This window comes from Mobula hypostoma, chromosome 2 (genome assembly GCF_963921235.1).
Source record: "Mobula hypostoma chromosome 2, sMobHyp1.1, whole genome shotgun sequence".
NCBI lineage: Eukaryota > Metazoa > Chordata > Chondrichthyes > Myliobatiformes > Myliobatidae > Mobula > Mobula hypostoma.
This window is the reverse complement of record NC_086098.1, coordinates 103577584-103603531: the sequence shown is the minus strand read 5'-3', so window position 1 is coordinate 103603531 and position 25948 is coordinate 103577584. Positions and strand designations below refer to the sequence as shown.

General features: G+C 40.1%; 1 protein-coding gene across 1 annotated transcript; it reads right to left on the bottom strand.

Moving 5' to 3' along the window:
• Window positions 1-358: 358 nt before the first annotated feature.
• On the bottom strand, window positions 359-25948 carry tbx18 (T-box transcription factor 18). The gene is made up of 9 exons (XM_063040321.1): window positions 25836-25948; window positions 22761-23001; window positions 22206-22380; window positions 21450-21551; window positions 19809-19980; window positions 17274-17441; window positions 15925-15989; window positions 5424-5518; window positions 359-3386 (listed from the first exon to the last, which is right to left on the bottom strand). Exons 2-9 carry the CDS (start codon window positions 22981-22983, stop codon window positions 2671-2673), a joined length of 1716 nt encoding a protein of 571 aa, XP_062896391.1. The 5' UTR covers window positions 22984-23001; window positions 25836-25948; the 3' UTR covers window positions 359-2670.

The following is a 25948-nucleotide window of genomic DNA, read 5'->3' as shown; positions in this document are numbered from 1 at the left end:
GCACTTCTATTGCACAACTGTACCAATGAAATCCAAAGTAGATTCGATTTCCACTAACAGATATTAAATATTAAACATACTGCATTTTCCAGAAAATGGAAAATGTCACTATTATTGTTAATATTAAAGCAATCAGTGTATAGTATCACTATACAGCTATGATCCATGGCAATACTACTTCATTGTAGATATCAGAATAACATATGAAATGCATGACAGCTTCAATATGTCTCTATTTCCTTAAACACAACGAATGAACTAATCTAGTGAGATTGGAATCTTCTTGGTGATTTTAATTAACACTTCGAAATTTTAACATTAATGAATGTTTTAGGCATGTATTCATGTAAAGTCTACATTTTTTATTGCCAGTAAATCTTTGCAGTATCATTGTTACATATTTACACTTCTAAACAATTTCAAAGTACAGCTTTTTAACAATATTTGACAAAGCTATTCACGATTGATAATTTAGACGTATGTCCTCACTGCTGAGTAACGAAACGAGAAGAAAGTTTGGCACTTATGGTATGGTGTAATTCAGAAAGGGAGTGAAAGATTGTAGTCCTTGTGATGCTGGTAATGTACTCTATGGAATAAGAACATAATCTTACCCAAATTACCTCTATTATTTTAAAAGACCTTATCATGCAGCTCTTAAACTGGCAAAATTGCTTCAAACACCAGAATCTTGTAAATATATGTATCTATATTTCCCAAAGTAGAGTAAGCAAGATGAAATAATCTTGAATCATATCTTATTTTCTTTATCCTATTGCATATATAACCCCAAGATACTTGAGAATTAAAAAAAATCTTCCCAAATGGGAGATAATTTGCAGATATATTCTTTGTGAATTATTATTTATTGTAGTCATTTCAAGTGCTTTTTTATGAGGGGTATTATTATATTTCCAGGGCATTAATCTCTGATAATACAGTCACCATTTACTAAGAGTTAGGTTGAAAATCTTTTTTTTAAATTTAGCAGCTACTCAAAATGGGGGCATGATCAATTTATGAGCACCGGCCTATGTCTCTTATTTAGGATTAGATTTAACAACATTTGTAATTATTGCTTATGTATTATGTCTGTCACAAAGCTATCCATTGTTGTCTCTTATTTTAATTGCTTTATCCCAGACTAATAAGGGAGAACATCTTGTATATTTTTCATGTAATATTAATTCTATACAGTACATTTGACATGTGATTCTCAAAAATTACCACCTGATGCCAAATGTATTTATTGGCTATCTGGAATTACATTTTACATTTCCAAACAGCATAATTAGGGAAACTAATCTTCCAGATATTGTAGACATATAAGATCCCTTTGTATAGGCATACAATTAAATAGTATATCAAACTGTACTTATACTATCGGAGAGATCTCAGAAACTATTAGCCCTTAAGTTGGCTCTGTGATTATTCCCAAAGGCAATCATGAGAGAAGGCATGGCTGATTGTACAAAAGTTGGAATATTTTATCGTATTTCCCCCGAATAACTGCACTGCTTACTTTACTGCCATAAAATGAAAGTAACTCTGTATATCCCTACATTTTAGTTTGTTTTCTATATTTTGGGGAGAATTTCATACAGGATTACATCTTAATTAATATAAATCACTTCTTTGTTTCTGCCTTATAAATTGACATGTTGATTGTCATCTTTTACGTTAAATTGGAAGGGTTTTAAACAGGCAGTTTTTAAGTGTAATGTAAAAAAAATGAGAAGAGAGAAATCAAATATTATTTAAACTTGATTCCATGGATATAGTAAAGATTAATCCAAGAAGATTGTGGAAATGGTCAGTACTCGGTATTGAGCGCCTTGATTTTAAGGGCCAGCTCCAGAGATCAGACCGTTATTTAAAGGGAAGATCAATTTTCTATATGGGGAAGATCATCCATGTAGCATTGCTTGTATACAAGTCACTGTACACGTAATCCTATGAAAAGTGCACTTGTGCGGCCATCAGGTTCAGACAGGATCAGCCTTTGCTGTGGTGATACCCAGTATTTTGGCAGTCTATTAACAATCACAGTTTAGACTTATGGAAAAGAAAGGTTACTTGGTGAGAACTGAAAGGAGCCAAAGTATATAAGACTATATGTCACTCCAGGACAACACTCCCAGGGCTGCCAAGAAAAAAGTTGAAGGCAAGGAAGAAAAGCCACCAGATGGCCAAAGAACGGTGCTTGTAAGTTTATGTGAGGTTGAATGTTGAGACAGATTCATTTTGCATCCTAGCGTCTTGATCGACTTCACATTGTAACCAAGTCCATTCACTATCTGCCACAGTTAGTGAATTCAATTGCCAGTTCAAAAGACGGCATCAATATACAAGATACATAGTCAATAATAGTGACTCTTGAAAGCAACTGGCCTTCTTTTCCACTTCATTTGTTCCTTTGTCCTTTGAGTCTCTTCTGAGAGCACAGTTGGAGCACCATTGCACCTGACACGCCATAGGACAATGGGAACAAACACTTCAGTAGATGCAAAGTCTAACGTTGTTCTGATCCCCAGCATAATCAGTAGAAGTTCTACTATTGGCACTGGTCAGAAATGCATTTCATACTGGGGAAAGTGTTGATAAATGGAAGGATCTCCATGAATAATTCATTACGTAACACTGCAAGTTTCAGGCAGCACAGCTATCTTGTCAGACCAAATGTGCTGGAATCTGAGATGGTGAAGCTGTTAAATTCCCTAAAGACCGTGTGTCAAACATGTTTTGCTGGCTGCTATTAAGAATATGCACCCCATCCACAGTGGGCAAGATCTGCCGATCAGTCATGGTACCACTGGGAGACGAACCCAGAAAACCTCCTTGGGAAGAAATTATTTTCTCAGGGCTGGCGGCCAGTCTAGGAGAAGTAGAAAAATTATATCCATATAAGCCATATGGGCTATGCAGTCTGAAGGTACTGTAGGAACCTTGGTGGGTCTGATTGGTAGTGAAAGCATTATTTGATGGTGAAGGCATGATGTACTGTAGCTGAGGAGATGATATTCCAGAGATTGGCACTGGCAACCCAGGTTGGTGGCAGTTGAATGCTTCTCCTTCGTTGCCTGATATTGACATGTTCACACTTGCAGTGTTAGCCACACCAATGTAGGAAGGTGTCCTCTGAGTTGCAAATGTTTCACTGCCCGGGCTGGTCAGGCGGTTGTAGGTTTCGGCAAGACTGCTGCTGTATCTGTTAAAAGCCAGGCCTGTGCGGTTGCAGGTTGTGAAGTCTGCTGGGCTCAGGTTGCAGAGTTGGCCACCATTTTGTGCCAGATGGAAAGCTGGTGAGGAACAGGAAGAGCCAGGCAGACGATGTGTTGGAGCACCGCTTCCTGGGTTCTGGTGGGCAGTTGAAGTTACTCTACCACCTATTAAGAAAAGCATAGTCTCTTTGCAAAGTTTGTTATAGTAAACATCTTGTAAATACTATTGAATATGTGAAAGCTGACTAACTCAGCATATGAACATTAAAGTGACAAACATTTTTTCAGGTTACATAGTTTCTTAAAATTACTTGTCACACATGTCTAATTGGGTACAGGCCCTTCATAAATTTTTAGCTTTCTAGCCATTTTAGCACAGTGGTATGCCATCTACGATGTCAACAAGCATTGTAGAGAAGCACAAATGGTCTACGACTGCATGCTCAGTAAATCAGAGGTTATTCATTAAACAACTGGCAAGGAGGATCTCTTATCTGCTGCTACAACAGGTGGCATGGTTGTTTCTGCTGCTCCACCAACCAGCCTCTACTCCTGCCTCCATTCGTAATCATCCCCAACCCTGACCCTGAGCCACTTTCCAAATCTTTCAAGCAACAAATGGTGGTAAGTAGATATCAGGTGAGCACATTGCAAAATCACTCCTTTGACAAAAAGTGAGGTAACTTTAATTGTTCACCACTATGGTCTTATACCCTGGCAAGAATTAGTGTCTTCAGCAAAAAAAGAAATTACAAAATTCATGCTCCCCACTACCATCAGATTTCTGAACAGCAATGAACTAATCTAAGAATACTACCTCACTATTTTTATTACTTATTTCATTTATTTTTTTATAATACACTGTATTTATTCCATATTGTAATTTGTTGTTTGTTTTTCTGTATTGCATGGTACTGCTGTAGCACATCAATAAATTTCATGATATATGTCAGCGATATTAAACCTGATTCTGATTCTGATTCAGATTATTGCTTTATTTTGATCCAAAGTGTTAAAAGCAACAGTTTACTGTTTTGCTTATCTTGTTAAATTTACCACTTGTTTTTGTTTTATTTAAAGCTTCAATGCTATTACAGTTTGTTTTAAGAAAAACACACTGTATGGTTGAATCTTGTCCCTCAGCTGGATGCACACATTTTGCATGCCCATGCAAGTATAATCCCCAACTAGAATTTAGGAGTTTTATCAAGAACTATGTATCATGAATTTTATTCATGCTCCACTTAATATTATACATACATCTAAAACTCTCAATGTGTAGTCACGCCCTTGAATTTGAAATTTGCTGTTTGCACAGCTGCTTTGAAAGGGTAGTTATATCTTGTGCTGGTGCGTGGTCAAGTGGTTAAGGCATTCGTCTAGTGATTTCAAGGTCGCTAGTTCGAGCCTTGGCTGGGGCAGCGTGTGTGTCCTTGAGCAAGGCACTTAACCACACATTGCTCTGCGACGACACAGGTGCCAAGCTGTATGGGTCCTAATGCCCTTCCCTTGGACAACATTGGTGGCGTTGAGAGGGGGAGACTTGCAGCATGGGCAACTGCTGGTCTTCCATACAACCTTGCCCAGGCCTGCGCTCTGGAAACCTTCCAAGGCGCAAATCCATGGTCTCATGAGACTAACGGATGCCTATAAATATATATATCTTGAAGGTACCACCAAATTGTTCCTTTAAACTCAGACACTGGTATACAGCAGGCATAAAAACTGCATTAATCAGTTACAGATTATCTTGCATTGCAAAGTGAAATTAATATATTAAAGTACTAGAATGACTAAAATCAATTTTTGTTATTATTAGTTTTTAATGATTTCTGGTGAAATTAGTATAAAATAAAGTACTATTTATTGACAAGCAGGAGAAAATCTGCAGATGTTGGAAATCTGAGTAACACACACAAAATCTTGGAGGAATTCAGCAGGCCAGGCAGCATCTATGGAAAAAAGTACAATCAATGTTTTGGGCAGAAACCCTTTGGCAGGACTGACATTCGAAGTTTCGGTCTGAAACGCAGATTGTACTTTTTTCCATGGATGCTGCCTGGCCTGCTGAGTTCCTCCAGCATTTTGTGTGTGTTACTGTTTATTGAAATACTTTTTGTCTGCCTATTGCTTTAATAATGTTTAAATTTGCTGATGATTATTAATGGAGAGAATGATCGCAAAAAGAAGCCAAAGTACTACCTTGTTTCTGAATTCCAGGTATATCTTCAAAGCTGAGGGTCCGCAAAGAGGGTCTCCAGAATGCATAGGATTCCACAATCGCCTCTAATCCCATTCTAGTTCAAGAAAATTACATCATGAAATATGTTTAATCATTTATGTACAATGAGTTTAAATAAATTTGGAGAACTTAATTTATTGGTTACTTAAAACTTACTTTTAACAGCTGATCATTAATTACAAGATTTCAATAATTGAGGTAGAATCTTGAGTCATGTCAATATCCTGCATCTTGTTGTATAATTCCATGGGCAGGCATAGTACATCTTAAGTACAAGTCCAGTATTTATTATGTTTTCAAGATGTTATTCAATAATCAATAAATTTTTGTGCCAAATAATTTCCAAAATAGCCACACATCAGGAAATAAATCACGTAAGTTTCACATGTAAGAGAACGGGGAGAGACAGTCCTATTATTAGACCGTAAGACCATAAGACATTGGAGCAGAATTTGGCCATCTGGCCCACCGAGTCTGCTCCGCCATTGAATCACAGCTGATCCTTTTTTCCTCCTCCTCAACCCCAGTTCCTGGCCTTCTCCCCGTAACCTTTGATGCCATGTCCAATCAAGAACCTATTAATCTCTGCCTTAAATACACCCAGCAACCTAGCCTCCACAGCTACATGTGGCAACAAATTCCACAAATTCACCACCCTTTGGTTAGAGAAATTTTTCCACATCTCTGTTTTGAAAGGGTGCCCCTCTATCCTGAGGCTGAGCCCTCTTGTCCTAGACTCTCCCACCATGGGAAACATCTTTTCGACATCTATTCTGTCTAGACCTTTCAACATTCCAAAGGTTTCAATGAGATCCCCCCTCATCCTTCTGAATTCCAGCGAGTACAGACCCAGAGCCATCAAACGTTCCTCATATGTTAACCCTTTCATTCCTGGAATCATCCTTGTGAACCTCCTCTGGACCCTCATCAATGCCAGCACATCTTTTCTTAGATGATGAGGCCAAAACTATTCACAATACTCAAGGTGAAGCCGTACCCGTGCCTTATAAAGCCTCAGCATCACATTCTTGCTCTTGTATGATAGACCTCTTGAATTGAATGCTAACATGGCATTTACCTTCCTCACCTCTGACTCAACCTGCAAGTTAATCTCTAGGGTGTTCTGCACAAGGACTCCCAAGTCCCTCTGCATCTCATCTTTTGGGATTTTCTCCCCATTTAGAAAATAGTCGGCACATTTATTTCTACTGCCAAAGTATATGACCATGCATTTTCCAACATTGTATTTCATTTGCCACTTTCTTGCCCATTCTTCTAATCTGTCTAAGTCCTTCTGTATCCTATCTGTTTCCTCAACACTACCTGCCCCTCCACCAATCTTTGTAACATCTGCAAACTTGGCAACAATGCCATCTATTCCATCATCTGAATCATTGATATACAGCATAAAAAAAAAGTGGTCCCAACATCAACTGCTGTGGAACACCACTAGTCACTGGCAGCCAACCAGAAAAGGATCCTTTTATTCCCACTCACTGCCTCCTACCAATCAGCTAATGCTCTAACCATGCTATTAACTTTCTTGTAATACCATGGGCTCTTAAATTGGTAAGCAGCCTCATGTGTGACACCTTGTCAAAGGCCTTCTGAAAGTCCAAATATACAAGATCCACTGCATCCCCTTTATCTATCCTATTTGTAATCTCCTCAAAGAATTCCAACAGGTTTGTCAGGCAGGATTTTCCCTGAAAGAAACCATGCTGACTTTGTACTATCTCGTCCTGTGTCACCAAGTACTCCATCACCTCATCCTTAACAATTGACTCTAACATCTTCCCAACCACTGAGATCAGGCTAACTGGTCTATAATTTCCTTTCTGCTGCCTTCCTCCTTTCTTAAAGACTGGAGTGACATTTGCAATTTTCCAGTCCTCTGGCACCATGCCAGAGTCCAATGATTTTTGAAAGATCATTTCTAATGCCACCACAGTCTCTAACACTACCTCTTTCAGAACCCTAGGGTGCAGTTCATCTGGTCCGGGTGACTTACGTACATTTAGGTCTTTCAGCTTTTTGAGCACCTTCTCTCTTGTAATAGTAACTGCACCCACTTCTCTTCCTTCACACACTACAATGTCAGGCATACTGTCAGTGTCTTCCACAATGAAAACTGATGCAAAATACTCATTTAGTTTATCTGCCATCTCCTTGTCCCCCGTTATTGTTTCTCCTGCCTCATTTTCTAACGGTCCTATATCCACTCTCATTTGTCTTTTATTTTTAACATACTTGAAAAAACTTCTACTGTCCACTTTGATATCTTTTGCTAGCTTGCTTTTATATTTCATCTTTTCTCTTCTGATTTCTTTTAGTTGCTCTCTGTAGTTTTTTAAAAACTTCCCAATCCTTTATCTTCCCACTCATTTTTGCTTTTAAAAACTTCCCAATCCTTTATCTTCCCACTCATTTTTGCTTTTAAAAACTTCCCAATCCTTTATCTTCCCACTCATTTTTGCTTTTAAAAACTTCCCAATCCTTTATCTTCCCAATCATTTTTGCTTTGTTGTATGCCCTTTCTTTTACTTTTACAATAGCTCTGACTTCCCTTTCCAGCCATGGTTGTACTATTTTCCCATTTGAGTTTTTCTTCATTTTTGGAATACATATGTCCTGCACATTCCCCACTTTTCCCAGAAATGCACACCACTGCTGCTCTGCTGACATCCCTGCCAGCTGCTCCTTCCAATTTACTTTGGCCAATTCCTTTCTCATATCACTGTAATTTCCCTTACTCCACTGAAATACTGCTACATCAGACTTTACTTTCTCCCTCTCAAATTTCAAGTTGAACTCAATCATATTGTGATCACTGTTTCCTAAGGGTTCTTTTACCTCAAGCTCCCTAATCACCTCCGGTTCATTACATAACATCCAATCCAGTATAGCTGATCCCCCTAATATGCTCAATGCAAACTGCTCTCAAAAGCCATTTCTAATAATTAAGCAATGAAGCTTAGCTTGATTTGTTATTACAGATCATCATCAGCATTATCATGTGCTGTGTTGTACGATGTGGGTGATCATGGTCAATGACCATGATTATTCTCGGCCAGTTTTTCTACAGAAGTGGTTTGCTTTTGCTTTCTTCTGGGCAGTGTCTTTAAAATACAGGTGATCCCAGCCATTATCAATACTCTGCAGAGATTGTCTGCCTGGCGTCAGTGGTCACATAACCAGGACTTGTGATATGCACCAGCTGCTCAAACGACCATCCACCACCTGCTCCCATGACTTCACATGAACCCTGATCGGGGGACTAAGCGGGTGCTACACCTTGGCCGAAAGCAACCTACAGGCTAGTGGAAGGAAGAAGTGCTTTATACCTCCCTTGATAGAGATGTATCTTCACCCTGCCACCACAAATAAATAAGGAAACATTCTCTCCTGGTCTCAGAGGAACATTCACAAGGCAATTTAAGGGACAGTCATTTTAAAATCAAAGTAAGAATGGTTCAAATAACAGCTAGATTTATATTTATTTATACAGTATTATTTCCTGATTTGTTAATCTTTTTGAACAATGTATAGAATTGTTTAAAATTTATTTTTATTTTTGCCTCTTGGCTAATGGCCGTTGGGACAGTTAATTTAAAACTATAACCTCATTCAATCCTTACAAAGTTCTTAATATTTAAGCATGTTCCAACATATTACTATTTCACCAAGCTTAGCTTTGCATGAAGTCATTCAGGGAAATAATTGCATCCTTTCTCCTAATGTGTGAATGCAATCCAGCTTTTAGGGCACCATGTCTGTTTATCTAAATAACAGTGGAACAGAACCTCTGGCATTTTTCTTTCCAAAACTGAAATGAGAATGAATCACTTTCAATTTTTTCCATTTCATGCTGGTAATTTCATATCCATCAGGAGCCCATGTTGCAATGCCATACAAATGGTTTAAACATCATATTTAAATGATTGCACCATTCACATGCAAACTTTTCAGACAGTACACCGATTTTAAAAGCAACATCTGAATTGTTTTTGCCCCAACATAGTTTGGTAAGCAAAATTGGTACAACATTGATAGATGAAAAAATATCTCCAGTAAAGTTTGCTGGAGAAAATAACTATAATCAATGAGATTTTCATTTACAATAGAAGTATAAATTAGCATCAACCAGTTATAGTTTAATATAAGCCCACCATCGTTTATACAACCACAATACAAAATTAGCTTTTCTTTTATGATACCTGTGTTAAAATCATTAAGTTATAAAGAGAGAAAGAGACCCTTCAGCTGTTCATACAAATGAAGTATCCATCTATACTTATCCCATTTGCCAGAACATGACCTACTATGCTTTAGTGATTCAAATGCTCATCCAGATGCTTCTCAAATGTTGTGACAGTACCTATCTCCAGCAATTTAGATTATGGAATAGATAGCTTTGTGGCTAAGTTTGCTGATGATACGAAGATAGGTGGAGGGGCCGGTAGTGCTGAGGAAACGGAGAGTCTGCAGAGAGACTTGGATAGATTGGAAGAATGGGCAGAGAAGTGGCAAATGAAGTACAATGTTGGAAAGTGTATGGTTATGCACTTTGGCAGAAAAATTAAACAGGCAGACTATTATTTAAATGGGGAAAGAATTCAAAGTTCTGAGATGCAACGGGACTTGGGAGTCCTCGTACAGGATACCCTTAAAGTTAACCTCCAGGTTGAGTCAGTAGTGAAGAAGGCGAATGCAATGTTGGCATTCATTTCTAGAGGAATAGAGTATAGGAGCAGGGATGTGATGTTGAGGCTCTATAAGGTGCTGGTGAGACCTCACTTGGAGTACTGTGGGCAGTTTTGGTCTCCTTATTTAAGAAAGGATGTGCTGACGTTGGAGAGGGTACAGAGAAGATTCACTAGAATGATTCCGGGAATGAGAGGGTTAACATATGAGGAACATTTGTCCGCTCTTGGACTGTATTCCTTGGAGTTTAGAAGAATGAGGGGAGACCTCATAGAAACATTTCGAATGTTGAAAGGCATGGACAGAGTGGATGTGGCAAAGTTGTTGGATGGGGGAGTCTAGTACGAGAGGGCACAACTTAAGGATTGAAGGGTGCCCATTCAGAACAGAAATGTGAAGAAATTTTTTTAGTCAGAGGGTGGTGAATCTATGGAATTTGTTGTCACGGGCAGCAGTGGAGGCCAAGTCATTGGGTGTATTTAAGGTGGAGATTGATAGGTATCTGAGTAGCCAGGGCATCAAAGGTTATGGTGAGAAGGTGGGGGAGTGGGACTAAATGGGAGAATGGATCAACTCATGATAAAATGGCGGAGCAGACTCGATGGGCCGAATGGCTGACTTCAGCTCCTTTGTCTTATGGTCTTATGGTCAAATTCTCAGTCAGTGTATTCCAGACAGCAAATACCCTGAGTGAAAAAAAAATTCAATCCCTTACTCCCTTACTCCTCAACTTAAACTTATGCCTTCTTGCCTTAGGCACATTTTACATAGGGAAAAGTTTCTATCTGTTCTGTTTAATCCTCTCATAATTTTGTATATCTCTCTCAAAAACCTATTCAGTCTCCTCTACTCCAAGGTAAGCAACCCTAATCTTATCCTTCTCTTCTTATAACTGTAACTTCCATCCTGTTCAATCTCCTCTACTTCCTCTTCATTGTAATCAAGTCCTTCCTACAGTGTGCGACCAATATTGGCCTCCTAGGATATTCAAGTGCATTTGTATTTCTGCACTTGACTGTTAAAATAGATTCAAGCTGCTTTACTATTATGATAGAAAATAAAATTAAGTTGTTTTAAATAGATGAACACAGGCCCAGATTCAGCTATTAGTAAATGCAGTGGAATGACCCATCATTTTAACAAGCAACTAGCAAGCAACATGCAGTGAGGAAAAGTGATGGACATTGTTATTCATCATATTATTCCTCAATAAATTCAATCCACTAGAGCTGTGAAACATAGATCACAATTTTCATGGTTTCACCACTTAACCATTAAATAATCAAACAAATCACTTCAGAAAATTTAGAATATTTATTAACAACATAAGAGGTGTTTATTGTCAATCAATCTCTTTTATCCAATTACTGTATGTGCCAAATCTCTGTGCTTCAGCCCTTAGAAATTCCACATTCAGTTTGTGGAATACGACTGCCATACTGGACATTATTTCAAACCCTACAAACTAACGTCAGCCAGCCTCTTCTGGTTGACCACAAACATGACCAATTATAACCTGGTAAATGAATGGAGTGATAAACCACAGCCTTTGACTTTCCAAGGAAAATGTGGACAGAACTTAGCTGATGTTCTTCAATGTTACCAACCAGTACTCACCAGGTTCTCTGTTGCCTTTGGTGCAATGATTTCAATTTGCATTTCCAGCAAGCTAATGGGCATAAAATCTTGAAACTTAAACAAGGTCATGTCTAACAAATGAGGATGGCACTAGGATGCCCTGATCCCAACAAACCAAACTCCTAATTCCAACAAACTTCTACAGATATAGTGTTAAAAGTATCCTGATTGATTGCACCATGGTCTGCCATGGTAACTTAAGTGGACAACAGGGACACATCCTCCTTCCCCTCCCCCCCCCCATTGGTAGTATCTACAGGAGGTACTGCTTCAAGAAGCTGACGTGCATCATCAAATAATCCCCACCATCAGGCCATACCAACTTCTCGCAGCTAGGATCGGGCCTAACAACTCACACTACCAGGTTCAAGAACAGCTATTTCCTTTTGACCATTAGGTTCTTGCACACCACTCCCCTCCCCCAGCAAAACCTTAATCACTAGAGTGTCGCAATACCGTAACTATTTTGATCATTTTGCACTAAAATGGACTTCATTATTTTGTGCTCTTTCTTGTAAAAATTGTGCATAATTTATGTTTAGTATATTTTTTTCTTGTGAGTACTGTGTATATGATGCAATGTGCCTATGTATACTGCTGCATGTAAAATTTCATTGCCCTGGTACACACATGTACTTGTGCATATGACAATAAACTTGATTTTCACTTTGACCAGTCCAGCAGTCTCTCGCTTCAAAGGATAAAGCTACTGGTGATCTGCATAAATGGACAAAACCAGAAATCATAGATGATATTCAGCTAGAGCTATTTTCTTTTCTGTTGGTCGTCTAGACCTGCTTTCTTCTTAATAGAAGATGAGTCTTCCAAATACCCAAAGGAAGAGAAAAATCAGTGAACAGCTAAATCAGAGAGGTGATTTTGGATCATTTGGGTAGGTGACTCAAAGAGGGAGGTGTGAGCCATCAACTGATGATCAATACCTATGCAAATATCCAAATGTGCTAAATAAATTAATTTGATTTGTAATTGAGTAATGAAAGTAGAATTTTGAAAATGAAATTTGCAATATATAAACAAAATAAAGACCTTTCACCAGTTTTGAAATTTTGAGATGATGACGGACCGGCTGCCCATTTAAGCAGGAGTTATTCAATAGAAGGACTGATACTATAGGAGATAGAAATAGGTGCTATTTTTATATACTGTTAACAAAAAAAAATAATAGAAACCTCATTTGATATGTGAAGCCTGAAACAATGGCCAATACAGGAGGTGAGTTCAGTGTCAAATGTCTAAAGCTAATGCTAATTTTGGATTTTTCTGGAATTGGCCAAAGGAATTCACAGCTGATATTGGTATTGGGACTGAATGTGAGAATATAGATTTATAATGCAGAGACAACATAAGCTTGAACTGAAATGGCAGAGTGCTGTGTTTGAACCTCAGGTAAACACAAATTATATTCATGACTGTAATGAGAGATTGCATATAAAATATCTAGATTTACTGACAATATAAAGCCAGATGCAGGAAGGTCAGAAAGGTGCTGTAAAGAATACAGGCAGGTTAATTAAGTGGGTGGGAACATAACGTGACAGGTAAAATACAAGGTGGAGGAATGATAGATTTGATAAAAAAAAAGTAGAAACACAAGATAACATTTAAATGGTAACAAGTTTGCAATTCAGAGGGATCTCGGTGAAGCACGTGATTTACAAAAAGTCTTAATTCAGTAATAGCAAGGAATGAAGAAAACAAGTGACTTGTTAGTGTTTGTTAGAAAAGAATTCAAATACAAAAATTCTTTCTTCACATGTATGTGATGTGGATTGGTAGAAATGTGTAAAGGCTGATACGTTTATTCGCGAAAATCTATAGATGCATTATAAGGATTGTTCACTGGAGTGATTCTTGAGATGACATATCTTATTAGTGTTTGAAGAGAAGAGAGCCCTTAACTCCAAGGGGAGTCATCGGGATGCTGTCATGACGGCGTTTTTTTAGCTGGTTTTATTATTTTTATTAGGCCGAGTTGCTAGCTCGATGCTCAACCCAGCACAGATGGAAAGCGTGCAAGGGAGCCAGCTGGATTCGAACTCAGGAGCCTTCACTCTGAAGTCTGGCACTGATGCCACTATGCCACCAGCCAGTGTCCGGCGCTAATGCCACTACACCACCGGCTGCTAAAAAAAAGGTTGAGGAGAGATTGATTAGAAAAGGGCTTATATTCTTGGAGATCTCCCAAGGTGACAGTGTAGACCTAATCAGCCTATGAATAGAACTGATCTTGTTCCAGATGGAGAGGGGAACTATAAGAAAATATTTATGAACTTGGGAAATAGCAAGGGAAATGGTGTCAAATGATGGGGCATTGGTATCATAAATAAGAAAAAAAAGGGGAGCAACAGACAGACTAAGAACAGGCAAGACTTGGGGTTAATACATAAAAAAAATTTGGGGCCAAAGTTACAAGACTGCAGAAGCTGGGAATGAATAGTACTCTGTTCCCTTCAGGGTGTGTGAGGATAGTAAATGGTTTAGCAGAAAATGATGAGGAAATCAGCAGAGGATGCTCAGCACATTCTGGCTACATTTATGTAGAAGGAGCCCTGTTACCTTCCTGCTAGTGTTGATCTGGCCATTTCCAGGGAGCAGATTACAACTGGGAGGATGCTGAGATAAGGAAAACTCTTTAACTTAATTCTAACTGTGATAATACCATGCTCCCACCCTCCATTGACTCTCCTCCCCTCCACTATTTGTCGTCAGACTGTAGGATGGATCTAGATGAGTGTTCTAAAACCAGCATATACCTGAACATAAGCACAAGCCATTGGGCAGATGCCGGAAATCCAGAGTAACACATACAAAATGCTGGAGGAACTCAACTGGTCAGGCAGCATCTCAGGAGAGAAATAAATAGTCAACATTTCAGACCGAGACTCTTCATCAACACAGGACGTGTCAGCTTTGTTTCTAAGTCCAGAGACACTGTCTGACCTGCCGAGCATTTTAAGCATTTCCTATTTTTTGTCAAAATGTTTTGTTGAAAATTAATTTTCTTTTCACTGATCATATTTCCATTGCACGGATTAAAGAACAAAACAGGGGGACGGATTGACAACAGACTCGATATCTCGGCCGAACGGACGACTATTCACTCATTTCCATAGATGCTGCCTGACCTGCTGAGTTCCTCCAGCATTTTGCGTGTTTCGCTGTAGAAGGAACAGCGCCTCCAGTCCACGCTAATTTTGCGGGATTCGTAGATTGCGGAAGCTTCCCAAATACACTGCCACCAGTACAACATTTTCCTAGCAATGGATCTCAGCGCTTTCCAGGAAAATTTACACTGAGCGCCGCAGCGCGAACAAGACTTAGTTACCGCCCGCAAAAACTGGACCCGGCGGTTTGGACGCGCTTACATCCCAACGGGCCAGGTACACTGAGGGCAGCTGTCACCGTGTCCTCTCTATTTATGTATAAGAATCTGGCGAAGGATTTAAATCAAAGCGTAATTGGCCCAAGTTGAACGAGGCCAGGATCGTGAAAGGTGCCGAGCAGGTAATCAAGAAAGTCGGGCGAGATGTTTGCTCGTTAATATTTCGATGCCATACAACGGCCTTCACCCTGCCTTTATGGGGGGAGGGGGGTGTCACAGGCGTTTCGCAGGAAGCTACAATAAAAAGTTTATTGGGTGGACTTCGGCTTCACTTTCCCCAGGAATAAGAGCTTTCGAGTCCTAGTTAGTGTCGAGATAAAAATCGCCTCCTGGAGAGATGTTGCCAAGGCGATAATTTACACAGGATGTCTTGAACTTTTCCTACTTTATCACTTGCAGCGCTTGCGCTATCAAATAGCCGAGTTTGTTTAGCAGATAAAACCATCTTTTCCTGTACTTTTTAAAAGACCAAAGCCTGGTTAAAAAAAATTAAACTTTAAACACAGGAATCCGACTGAAAGAGAACTGCTGCGTCGATCTCAGTATCTTTTTCTCTACTCTTGGGAGAGGGCTTGTGGTGCAAGTTCTAATTATTTCGATGTATGGAAGGCGTGGGAAGTGTGAGGTCGGTTTGAAATTTTACTGTAGCACTCAAGGTTTTACATTACTGGCAGACAGATTTCACATAACTTCTTCAGTGGAATGAAACGATTTACCTGTTGCGCCCGGAATCACGGAAACCCTTTGCAAACGGATTGCGGTCGATCTTCAGCCTGGTGATCTGACACAGAATTGGAATTGGCATTAGGGTGATCATTGTCAATGTCTCGGTTTAAGTTTGCTCATTGCTACATAATGCAGTTCTCCATAAACGAAAATGAATCCCATTATTTCCATGTATTTTGCTCCAAGCAGCAGACGGAACATTGACGGCCTCGATTTTTCTATTCCCCTCACGCACTCTAACGTAGCCTTTCTCTCTCTCTCTCTCTCTCTCTCTCTCTCTCTCTCTCTCTCTCTCTCTCTCTCTCTCTCTCTCTCTCTCTCTCTCTCTCTCTCTCTCTCTCTCTCTCTCTCTCTCTCTCTCTCTCTCTCTCTCTCTCTCTCTCACACTCTCTCTCTCTCTCTCTCTCTCTCTCTCTCTCTCACACACACTCTCTCTCTCTCTCTCTCTCTCTCTCACACACACTCTCTCTCTCTCTCTCTCTCTCTCTCTCACACACTCTCTCTCTCTCTCTCTCTCTCTCTCTCACACACTCTCTCTCTCTCTCTCTCTCTCTCTCTCTCTCTCTCTCTCTCTCTCTCTCTCTCTCTCTCTCACACACACACACACACACACTTTACCCGTCCTGACCAAGAATTGCAGATCCGGAAAGTTGACTAACACACACAAAATGTTGGAGGAACTCAGCAGGCCAGACAGCATCTGAGGGGAGGGTCCGAATCGTCGACTCTTCATTCCCTTCCGTCGATGCTGCCTGATCAAAAGAGTTCCTCCAGCATTTTACGTGTGTTACCCTTGATTTCCAGCATCTGCAGAATCCCTTGTGTTTTCAAACCGAAAATTGTTATTCCACAGATGCCACCAGACCTGCTGAGTTTTTTTTTTACCCCGGCTTTGTCTGTTAATGTTCAGTTAATAAATCTAGTGGGACGAGCATTTTCTAAAAAGTTATCCAATTAACTGACGTCAGCTAAACTTACACCGGTAACACTGTAGATACATTACTTCAGACAGAAGTTTAAGTCATTCTAGTACTCTTGACGCATTAAAATAGGGAACTTTTAAAATCAGAACAGCTGTTTTGCTTTGTTAATCATTGGACACAACTACCTAAATATAACACATTCTCAACGATATTTTTAAAGTGAGGGAAATTGTGTGTAGCGGACCCATGGACTCCGGTTACACAGCCATTCTGTAAAGACGTGGTCAGAGGAAATTGAACAGAGATTGTAAAGAAAGAAAACTACAAACCAGCGAAGATGGATCCGAGCGTACAGGAGAACATTACTCGTTGCGTACGGTGCTAGGGTAAGGACGGATCTTCCGATCGCTTCTCACCTGCTGGTTCTGGTAGGCGGTCACGGTGGTGAAGACGGTCTCTGAGAAAGAAAAGTGCTTCACCCCGTCTCCTCTTGGGATGGGTTTGACGGGGGACAGCTCCTCTCCACACTCCTTCCGAATGATGTGCACCCGGGGCTGGTACTTGTGCATCGAATGCAAAATGATCTGTTCCAACAACAAGAAAATGAGATGGTTAATTGAGGACGGAATCAGGCAGTGTCCTTAGCGCTTCATTGTTCGTGACCCATTGGGCAAACATCCATAGGAGGACAAATCATCTGTCTCCACATCGTAAAATTGAGGAACATTCATTATTTCGGATTCAATGGTTTCGTTCAGCGTTCCACCCAAACCAAATCTTCTCCGATATGCTTCTGTGAAATAAACAGTGTTTTTCTTTTGCAAAATACTTCCCTATTCGTTCTTGCTGAACTTTGATTTTACCGTATGCTTTCCGTAGCATCGGTAATCTGGCAGATGCCAATAGTTTGTGGTAAATGCAGAAATGCATACCCTGTTGTTGGGAAACAATCTGTTCAGTCAGACATTTGCGGGTAATATCCCTTTAAATACTGCAGTACAGCTCGACACCCAGCCTTTCCCTCTGCGCTGTTACAAGCTCACCAACTTAACGTCCCCGAGAATTATATTTCGCGACTTTGTTTTAATTCTCAAATAAATATCAGCACATTAAAATGATAACCGTTTTGTTAACTTTACACGCAGAATCGCAAATCGAACATGAGATGGGAACCAATCAGCCAAAAAAATATAAGTCTTCAGTTCTCATATTCAACAGCCGGTTACCCAGCGCGACTTTGTTTTATTTCCGAACATCACCCGACCATCACCCAGCCGCCTTTAACAAGATTGCCGTAAATCAAGTGAAAATATTCATCAATCGCACTTCGTAGGTGAAGCAATGGGCTTCTCATAGAGAGAGAATACGACAAGAGGAACGCTGAATGCTGATCGAGGAACAACGCTTTCGGACTGTAGCGTTTGCACTGCTCTGGAATAAACGGAAAGCGCGTTTCGAAGAATTCTTCAGTGCAGGGTTCTCCTCGACCCGAGAACCTGGTTGTGAAAGCTCTCCCACTCCACAATGGCAATTGTAGCAATCAAAACATAATAATTAAAATCAGATTTATATTGATGAGATTAAGTTTTAAAATTCGGAAGATGTGAGCTTGATTTTTAACGTGAATTTATTTTATTGTTAGACATGTAAATGCAAAGATTTGCAATTGCGAAGGAAAAAAGTTTATTTAGGAAGAAAACCTACCGCCTTTATCCAATCTGGCCTACATGTGGTTGGTTCTTAACTCTTCGCTGAACTAGCCTACTAAACCACGCAATTGATTCGGACTGCTACAAAGGATTAAGGTCTGCAGCTGTTCAAAATGTCCCCCTCAACCTTCCCAGAATAACTACGGATTAGTAGCAAATCCCGTCCTCGCAATCGATGCTCGCATTCTCAGAATAAAACGTATCTTATTTTAAATTATTTTAGCTGCATAAATTAGAATAGCAGCCCACTTTCAGTAATACAATGTCTTCAACGTTAGATTCCGGATTACCCATTTACCTCTCTCCCCGCTTTTCTTGACCTCACTGCAGTGACGCCTTGCCAGCCTCGATTATTCAAACAATCCCATAGCGTCCTGGGATCCCCGTTTATTCGGAGAACTTCGAATCCGAATCAGGTTTATTACCACTGACTAATATTGTCGTGAACCATGTTATTCTGCGCCGTTGTACAGTGCCAAGATATGCAAATTACTATAAATTACAGAATAAATAAATAGCGCAAAAACAAGCGAATAGCGAAATAATGTTCATGAGTTCATGGAAGACTTTGTAAAATGGAACCAACTTGCTAAAAGTGGAAATACAAATCATAAAATATTGTAATATGTTATAGTTCCGGTAAAGATGGTTTTCAGAAGTCAGAGCAGAGTATATTTAGAACTGTTCGTGTTACATTGTGTGTTTCTCTACTGAGTTAGATTCTTCATTTCACAAGATAACATTAAACTTTCAACCATTAAATGATTTACATATCCACAATTTGCAGGATATTCCGTAATGTAAATCTATTGTATAAATGTTAAAATAAATACGCAAACGACTTTCTTATCTCGATTCTAGTTTGTTACGGGAGTTTGTGCCACATTTGCGAGATTAAGTAGTCGATCCTAAATAATTATTTGTCCTTTTAAAAATGATTGGATGTCCATTTAATGAGCCTGGCCTTGCTTAAATAAACACATTACCTAATCTGAATCCATCTAATAAAGTTCGAGGTAGTTTTAAATAAACTCTGCCGAGAGGAGGCGTCAGAAACAGAGACAGCAACCGTGCGCCAGATTTTTTTATACCGGTTTAAAGTGCTAGGAGTCATTTGCTCGCGATTGATTACAGAATTACTGGGTCGATTTGTATTTTTTAAGATAAGCAGTTATCTCCGATGGCTTTGAACTCCGCAGTACATATAAGAGGAAGCGGAGAGGACGGAGAGTGAACACTCACGTGTCCCTGGTCATCCAGCTCGTTGTTGGTCAGTTTGAGTTTATCGAAGCTGATGACCTGACGCATCCAGGTGTCTCCCGAGGCTGGAGAGTCAGGGTGGATGTAGACCCGGGGTGGGACTGGAGAATCAGCGTTTCCGGCCACCATCCACTTAGAGCTGTGGTACACATACCTGCAACGGAGGAAGATACCAGGGCAAGAGTCAGAGTCGTACAGAATAGAAACGGGTCTTTCAAAGTTCCACTTATTATCAAAGTGTACAACCCTGAAATTCGTCTTCTCGGGATAGCCACGAAACCAAAGGAAGAAAAAGAGCGGCAGCACGATCATCAACCCCAAAAATCCCCGCACAAAGAAACGAACAAAAACGGAACAAGCGCCTCGACCCCAAATCGCCCACCCCCCGCACACAAAATAAAACGAGAAAGATCGGGCGAAAAAAATACAAAAAAAATCTTTCAGACTGAAAAAATGTCGATAGTCTAAGCCCACCTCCAAAATGGCCTACTGTTTCCAAACTCATCGATAAAATACCAATTAAACATTATCAAACATCTTCTTTATTGTTCCTCTTTTCGTGCTTGCAATTTATCATTTTCAAAACTAGCAAGAAATCGTTGTCAAAATCAAGAAGCCTGGTTAAAAGCAATCTCGATATAGAGCCTTTCCAGTTTACCTGAAAATGAATATAAATCTAATCATTTGTCGAGGTTCCATACCTCATTGTCGCAATTTATTAATGTAAGGCGACACTGAATTTAACTTCGTGGCCAATATCCAAGCGGTAATTTTAAGAAGTAAATAAATCGTTCATTCTGTTATTGCTGCAACCAATGAGTGAAATTAAGATTAATTACTGGAAGATGTGAATCGAAGCCTACATGCACAATTCTGCGTGGAGTTGGAGAAGGAAGACTAGAGATACACACTAATGTGATTGAATCGGGGGTGATCTTATAATAAAGATTTCGAGTACGCAGTATTGTTAGCTACCACCACTGTTGGACGGCGTTCACAGTCCGAAATAGGATTTTGGTTAGAAGCGTGGACGATGAAGGGTACTGCACAACGGCTGCAAGATGTTCATCACTCCCGGAAGGAAGCACCCAGAGAGATGCATCCTAACGCCAGAGGACCGGTATTGCTGCAGACAATTTCTTGGTGTCTATTTCTTATTTTTGATTGAGTTTTTTGAACGGTCGTGGTCGTCACGGTGCGACCCGGGTCGAGAAGCCAAGCAGCCAGCTATTTCGGATATGTGGCAAAGCTTCTATGCACACAACTTATATGTTCCGATTTATGCCCAATAGCACACGAAGTTGGCTCACCCAGGTACATCCAGCGCCCCTCGGTGCAACTATCTACATCCGTCCAATCGCGTTTTCTAACCAGATTACCGACAACACAAAAACAACAAATACTTAAAATCTTGATATTCGTTGAATGGGTATTTTTTTTAATTCGACTATTTCATTTAGCACCCGACTATAAGGGCGCAAATTCCGACTGATAGCGCCCATCGCACTCTCTCCTTTCTTCTCTCTCTCTCTCTCTCACACACACACACACACACACACACACACACACACACACACACACACACACACACAGGGGCTCCACTCTGAATTTTAAACTGGTTACCTGTAACGCTTGTTATCCACTGGAATGATGTCCATGGCGATATAATACTGCTGATGGGGATCCAGGCCAGTGATCTTAACCCGCATAGCTGGGAACATTCGTCTGGAATCGATTAAAAAAAAAGAATAAACATAACAGTGTTAAGGCGGGAAATGATCGAAAATATCATAGCTAGCTATTGCTAATAGTGTAGACCACGCTAGATCGGACATAAAATCCTAAACCGCAGAAAGAATAAGCGACCAAATGACAGCATAACCAACACCCGCCATTCCAAAAGGGGGAAGGAGACAATTTAACTCCACAGAACAGATCCCAAACGCAGCTTTAAAAAATAATGATTCCCACTCAGCCTGCGCGGGAGTTAAGTAACTCAATCGAGCTTCGTGAATAAATTAACAACAAAAGAGAGTTCCGAACATACGGATTTTCCCGATACTAAATTGTGATTTTCCCTTTCCAATACGCAAGGAAGCTCTTTTAAAACATTTACAAGCGGGCACATGTGGGTTTAATCACGATGTGCGTTCCTCGATACAGAATAAATAGCATAACCTTCAGTACAATATCAAGCAAAATGAGGTGCATTAAATATTCTGAAACAATTAGGAGACCGAAAGAGAAAAAGTTAACACTACGAGTTCACAAACCATTCTCTATAATGAAAGGACCAACATTCTAGCTCTGTCAAGTAATCACCAAAAAAATAAGTACACCTTGACTGAGGGGTGTTTGGCGAACCGCTGTCAGACTGACCTTCCCGCCTTGGTGATGATCATCTCCGTGCCGATGTCGTGAAATCTTTTCCACAGGTCAGCACCTTGTAGTTCGGCGTGAATATCCTCTCGAGCGGTGCCGCACTTGGGCGGTATATAGGCCTTAGTGACTATTGGAGGGGAAGGGCACTCCAGTGCATCGTCCCCGTTCAGAACTGAAGCATAAAGGGTCCAACATGAAATACACGATAGGGCTGAGATTATACTTAATGCAAACAAAAATGTTATAGTAAAAGTTAATTATACAGGCATTGTAAACGCATATATATTTTAATTGCATTTACAGCCCAGCAAGGACTATAATGCAAATGATTTAGTTGATTTATTAACAACTAATGAGTGGCTAACGTTACACTTTTTATAATCTGAAACCGATGGCTGTTAAGGTTTTTTTTATAAAACAGATTTTCCTTGATGAAATCTAAACAGAAATCGAGCGCCAAAGTAGCAATTCGGCGTGTAACCGGGTGGCTTCCTTTAATTCTGTGAGCAAATCACGGGCAAATAGGAAGCTATTTAATGTGCGAAAACTCACCCGATCTTTCGCTGTAGTCTGTGCCACAGTTTCTCTCGTCGTCTGAGTTCCTGTCCTTCCCCGACGCATTCACAGGCTGGCTTGTTATTACATCTTTTATCTCAACACCATTCATGCAGCAATCGTCCAATTTCCTCTTCTTCTCCGCTCCGATCAGCGCTTCCACTGAAAAAGCGTGAGCCTTCAAACTCATTGTAGATGGCGATCTCCTTTTCTCAGCCATTCCACGTCGGGCTCTGCTCTGTATGTGTGCAGGAGACAGATTTTTTTGTAAATTTCTTTTCCCCAAACTCCCAGACGGAATCCAGTGTGCAGATTATTGCTGAAAAAAAGTATATAAGGGCTTTGAGAGTGACGGAGAGAGAGGGGCAGAGAGAGAGAGAGAGAAAGAAACGGGGGTTCCGTTTTGTCCAATGGGCCAAATGGAGTGACATCGACTGGGCACGCCGCGGGTGGACTCTGAGCGCAATTAGGGCTGGTAATTGAATTTTGTTGCCTTGATCTGTCAGCACTTACAAGCAGGAGAGCGGTGGACATACTTCACCCGTCCAGCTACACGCGTGTCAGTTACAGACGGCAGGGGGCGGTAACCTGTCAATCACGCCGCTAGCGCCCTATGAGCTGGCGACGATTGTCCTCCTGGACCAATGTGAGTGCACATATAATTATCATTTTCTACTTTTGTCCTAATATGGGACATCGTCTAAGTATCAGTCAACAGGTTTCTGCTTTACTGTAGTCCGCTTTTTTGGAGTGTTCTAATGGTTTTAACGATTCAAAGCATTACTTTTACTTCCCATTAAGTCTCCGACAGCAGCGGTTTGATAGCGCGGGACACAGCCTTCGTTATTAATAAGCGTAAACAAAAATTACATTTCAGCAAAGCAATGTTTCAAATAAATCCAATAACAAGAACAAAATTCTAGATGGGTAAGAGTCAAGGTGGGGCGGGGGGTGAGGGGGGTTTATAGAAGTCTCATTCAGTGGTTAATAGTGGACTCTCCTAAAATGATACATGTCAATTTTTTTGTTGAATTAACTTGTCATGAAGTTTTTAAAAAAGTCCAGATAAGAAGTGAGAAGGATTTCCTTCTGTGGCAAGTAGCGTGTTCAGCGATGCCAGAGGTGATTTTTTTTCAATTGTAGACGTATATTGAGTGAGCGGTAAATATATTGCGGGTAGTGAATCATCGGCAGATGCCTAGTGAGACATCTTTATAGAATAACGTAATGTGTCAAAGTATGTCGACAAGTCCTAATACTCGAAGTAATAAATGCTAGTGGTAAGACAATTATCAGAAAAATAGTTAGATTGATTAACAAAAAAAGTATTTTCTGGCCCAACAATACGACTGAACACAGCTGATATTTATGCTTTTCACGGATAAGAGACGAGTTTTAAAGAAAATGCATGTGTGCAATGATCTAAATTGAAACCAGTAACGAGGCAGAGAGTTTCCTAAACAATCCATTGATTTTCAACGCGCCGTCAATAGTACATGAACCCTGCAAATGGCAAAAGCCAAATGTGGATCCATAAAGAAACCAAAGAAATCTGCTTTGACAACATTCAGTCATTAACAGCTCTTACAGTGTCCCATTTGCAAACCACGTCTTGTAGGAAGTATTTCAGTAACTATTGTTCAAGAAGTTCCCATAATTTAATGCCTAAATTGCTTCAGCTGGACCCAGATAATGTTACAGTTATCCAAATCAAATATATCGAAACTTAATTCAGGTTGTTAGCTGAAGTCCGATAACTCGATAAGGGTAGAAACATCTTAATGCGTCTGTGAACATTTCCAGTTGTCTTAAACTGCGCCAGATAAGTTTACAACATACGATATACGACCATGATGCCTGCGCAGGCTTCTTGTTACAGCGCTCTTACCGCCGTCCACTCTCGCGGTAGATTTCACTGCTTCAAATAAATATACAATGTTCCCTTAAGAAGACACGAGGTCTCCGCCGCAGTTACTTCCCACGGCAATGTCCCGATCTGCTGAATTTCTGCGAAAGAGCATTTATTCTAAACTCTCTTCTCATTCTGGTAGACTTCGTTGTAAATTCATAACCCTCACAACCCACTGACTTTTCAATCTATTCCTCCATTCCCATACTACTTCCAGGCGCTATGGGGAAAATAATTAATATTTGCTAGCATTTTCATTGTATATATGCATACATCGCACGTATAAGACAGTTTTCAAAATATAAAAAGAAATTGTTCTTTCAAGTAAGTTTTCTTTTGGAAAGGAGATCAATAATTGTTTTGAAAACAATTAATTGTAATAACCTGAAGTTCTTTAAGTTTTTATATACTAAAGATAAAGCGCAGAATTAAAATAAAATTTGCAGGTATCGAGTAATTTTGGCTTTTTAATATTTGCCGCGTCACAGAATATATTTTTTTCGTGTTTTCGTTTTTCTTTTCATGCATTCTTTTCAGATTATTTTAGCCTACTTTAATTTCAACCTTGTCCCCATCCGTGTCTCGGTCGTCTCTCTCAGAGCTAATGGCCAACTTTATGATTGAAATTTGATAAACGAGTTGATAAAGACAACATCATTCTATTTAAATGTAATTATACCAAATTTCAAAGTTCAAAGTATAGTTATTATCAACGTACAGATATGTCACTATATACAACCCTGGGATTCACTTTCTTGCGGGCATTCGCACTTTCCCCTCGCTCAGATGCGGTGCGATTCCCCCCATACCACCCCTCTTCCCTTCGTTCTCTCAGTACCGCTGGTGCCCTGCCCACTTCCAACACTCACTCATTGTATAGCCCTTTGCAGCCTGCCTCGCCTTCTAGGGGCATGGAAGTTACATTAACATCTCCGCAGCGACCAAATCCATGGTTAGCTCCCAACCACGGTACTCGGAAACACAGCACCGACAACTCCAACCAACCACCTCCACCAAACCCAAAGTGGATCACGAAAAACCCAAAATACATAATCCCCTACTTGGACCCATAACCGGCCTACACTGTCAAATCAACGAAGGAACAATTAGATTTACTTTTTCTGTTGGTTGAACGCAAATTGCCGAACAATTTCTCCACTTACCAGGTCTTCCGCAATTTTATCCGTAGGCTTCACAGGTTCCTCAGATATTGGACATCCTCTGGGCCCTCTTGCAATATTTGCTTTTAGAGCTGATCTTAAACTGACACGGAGAA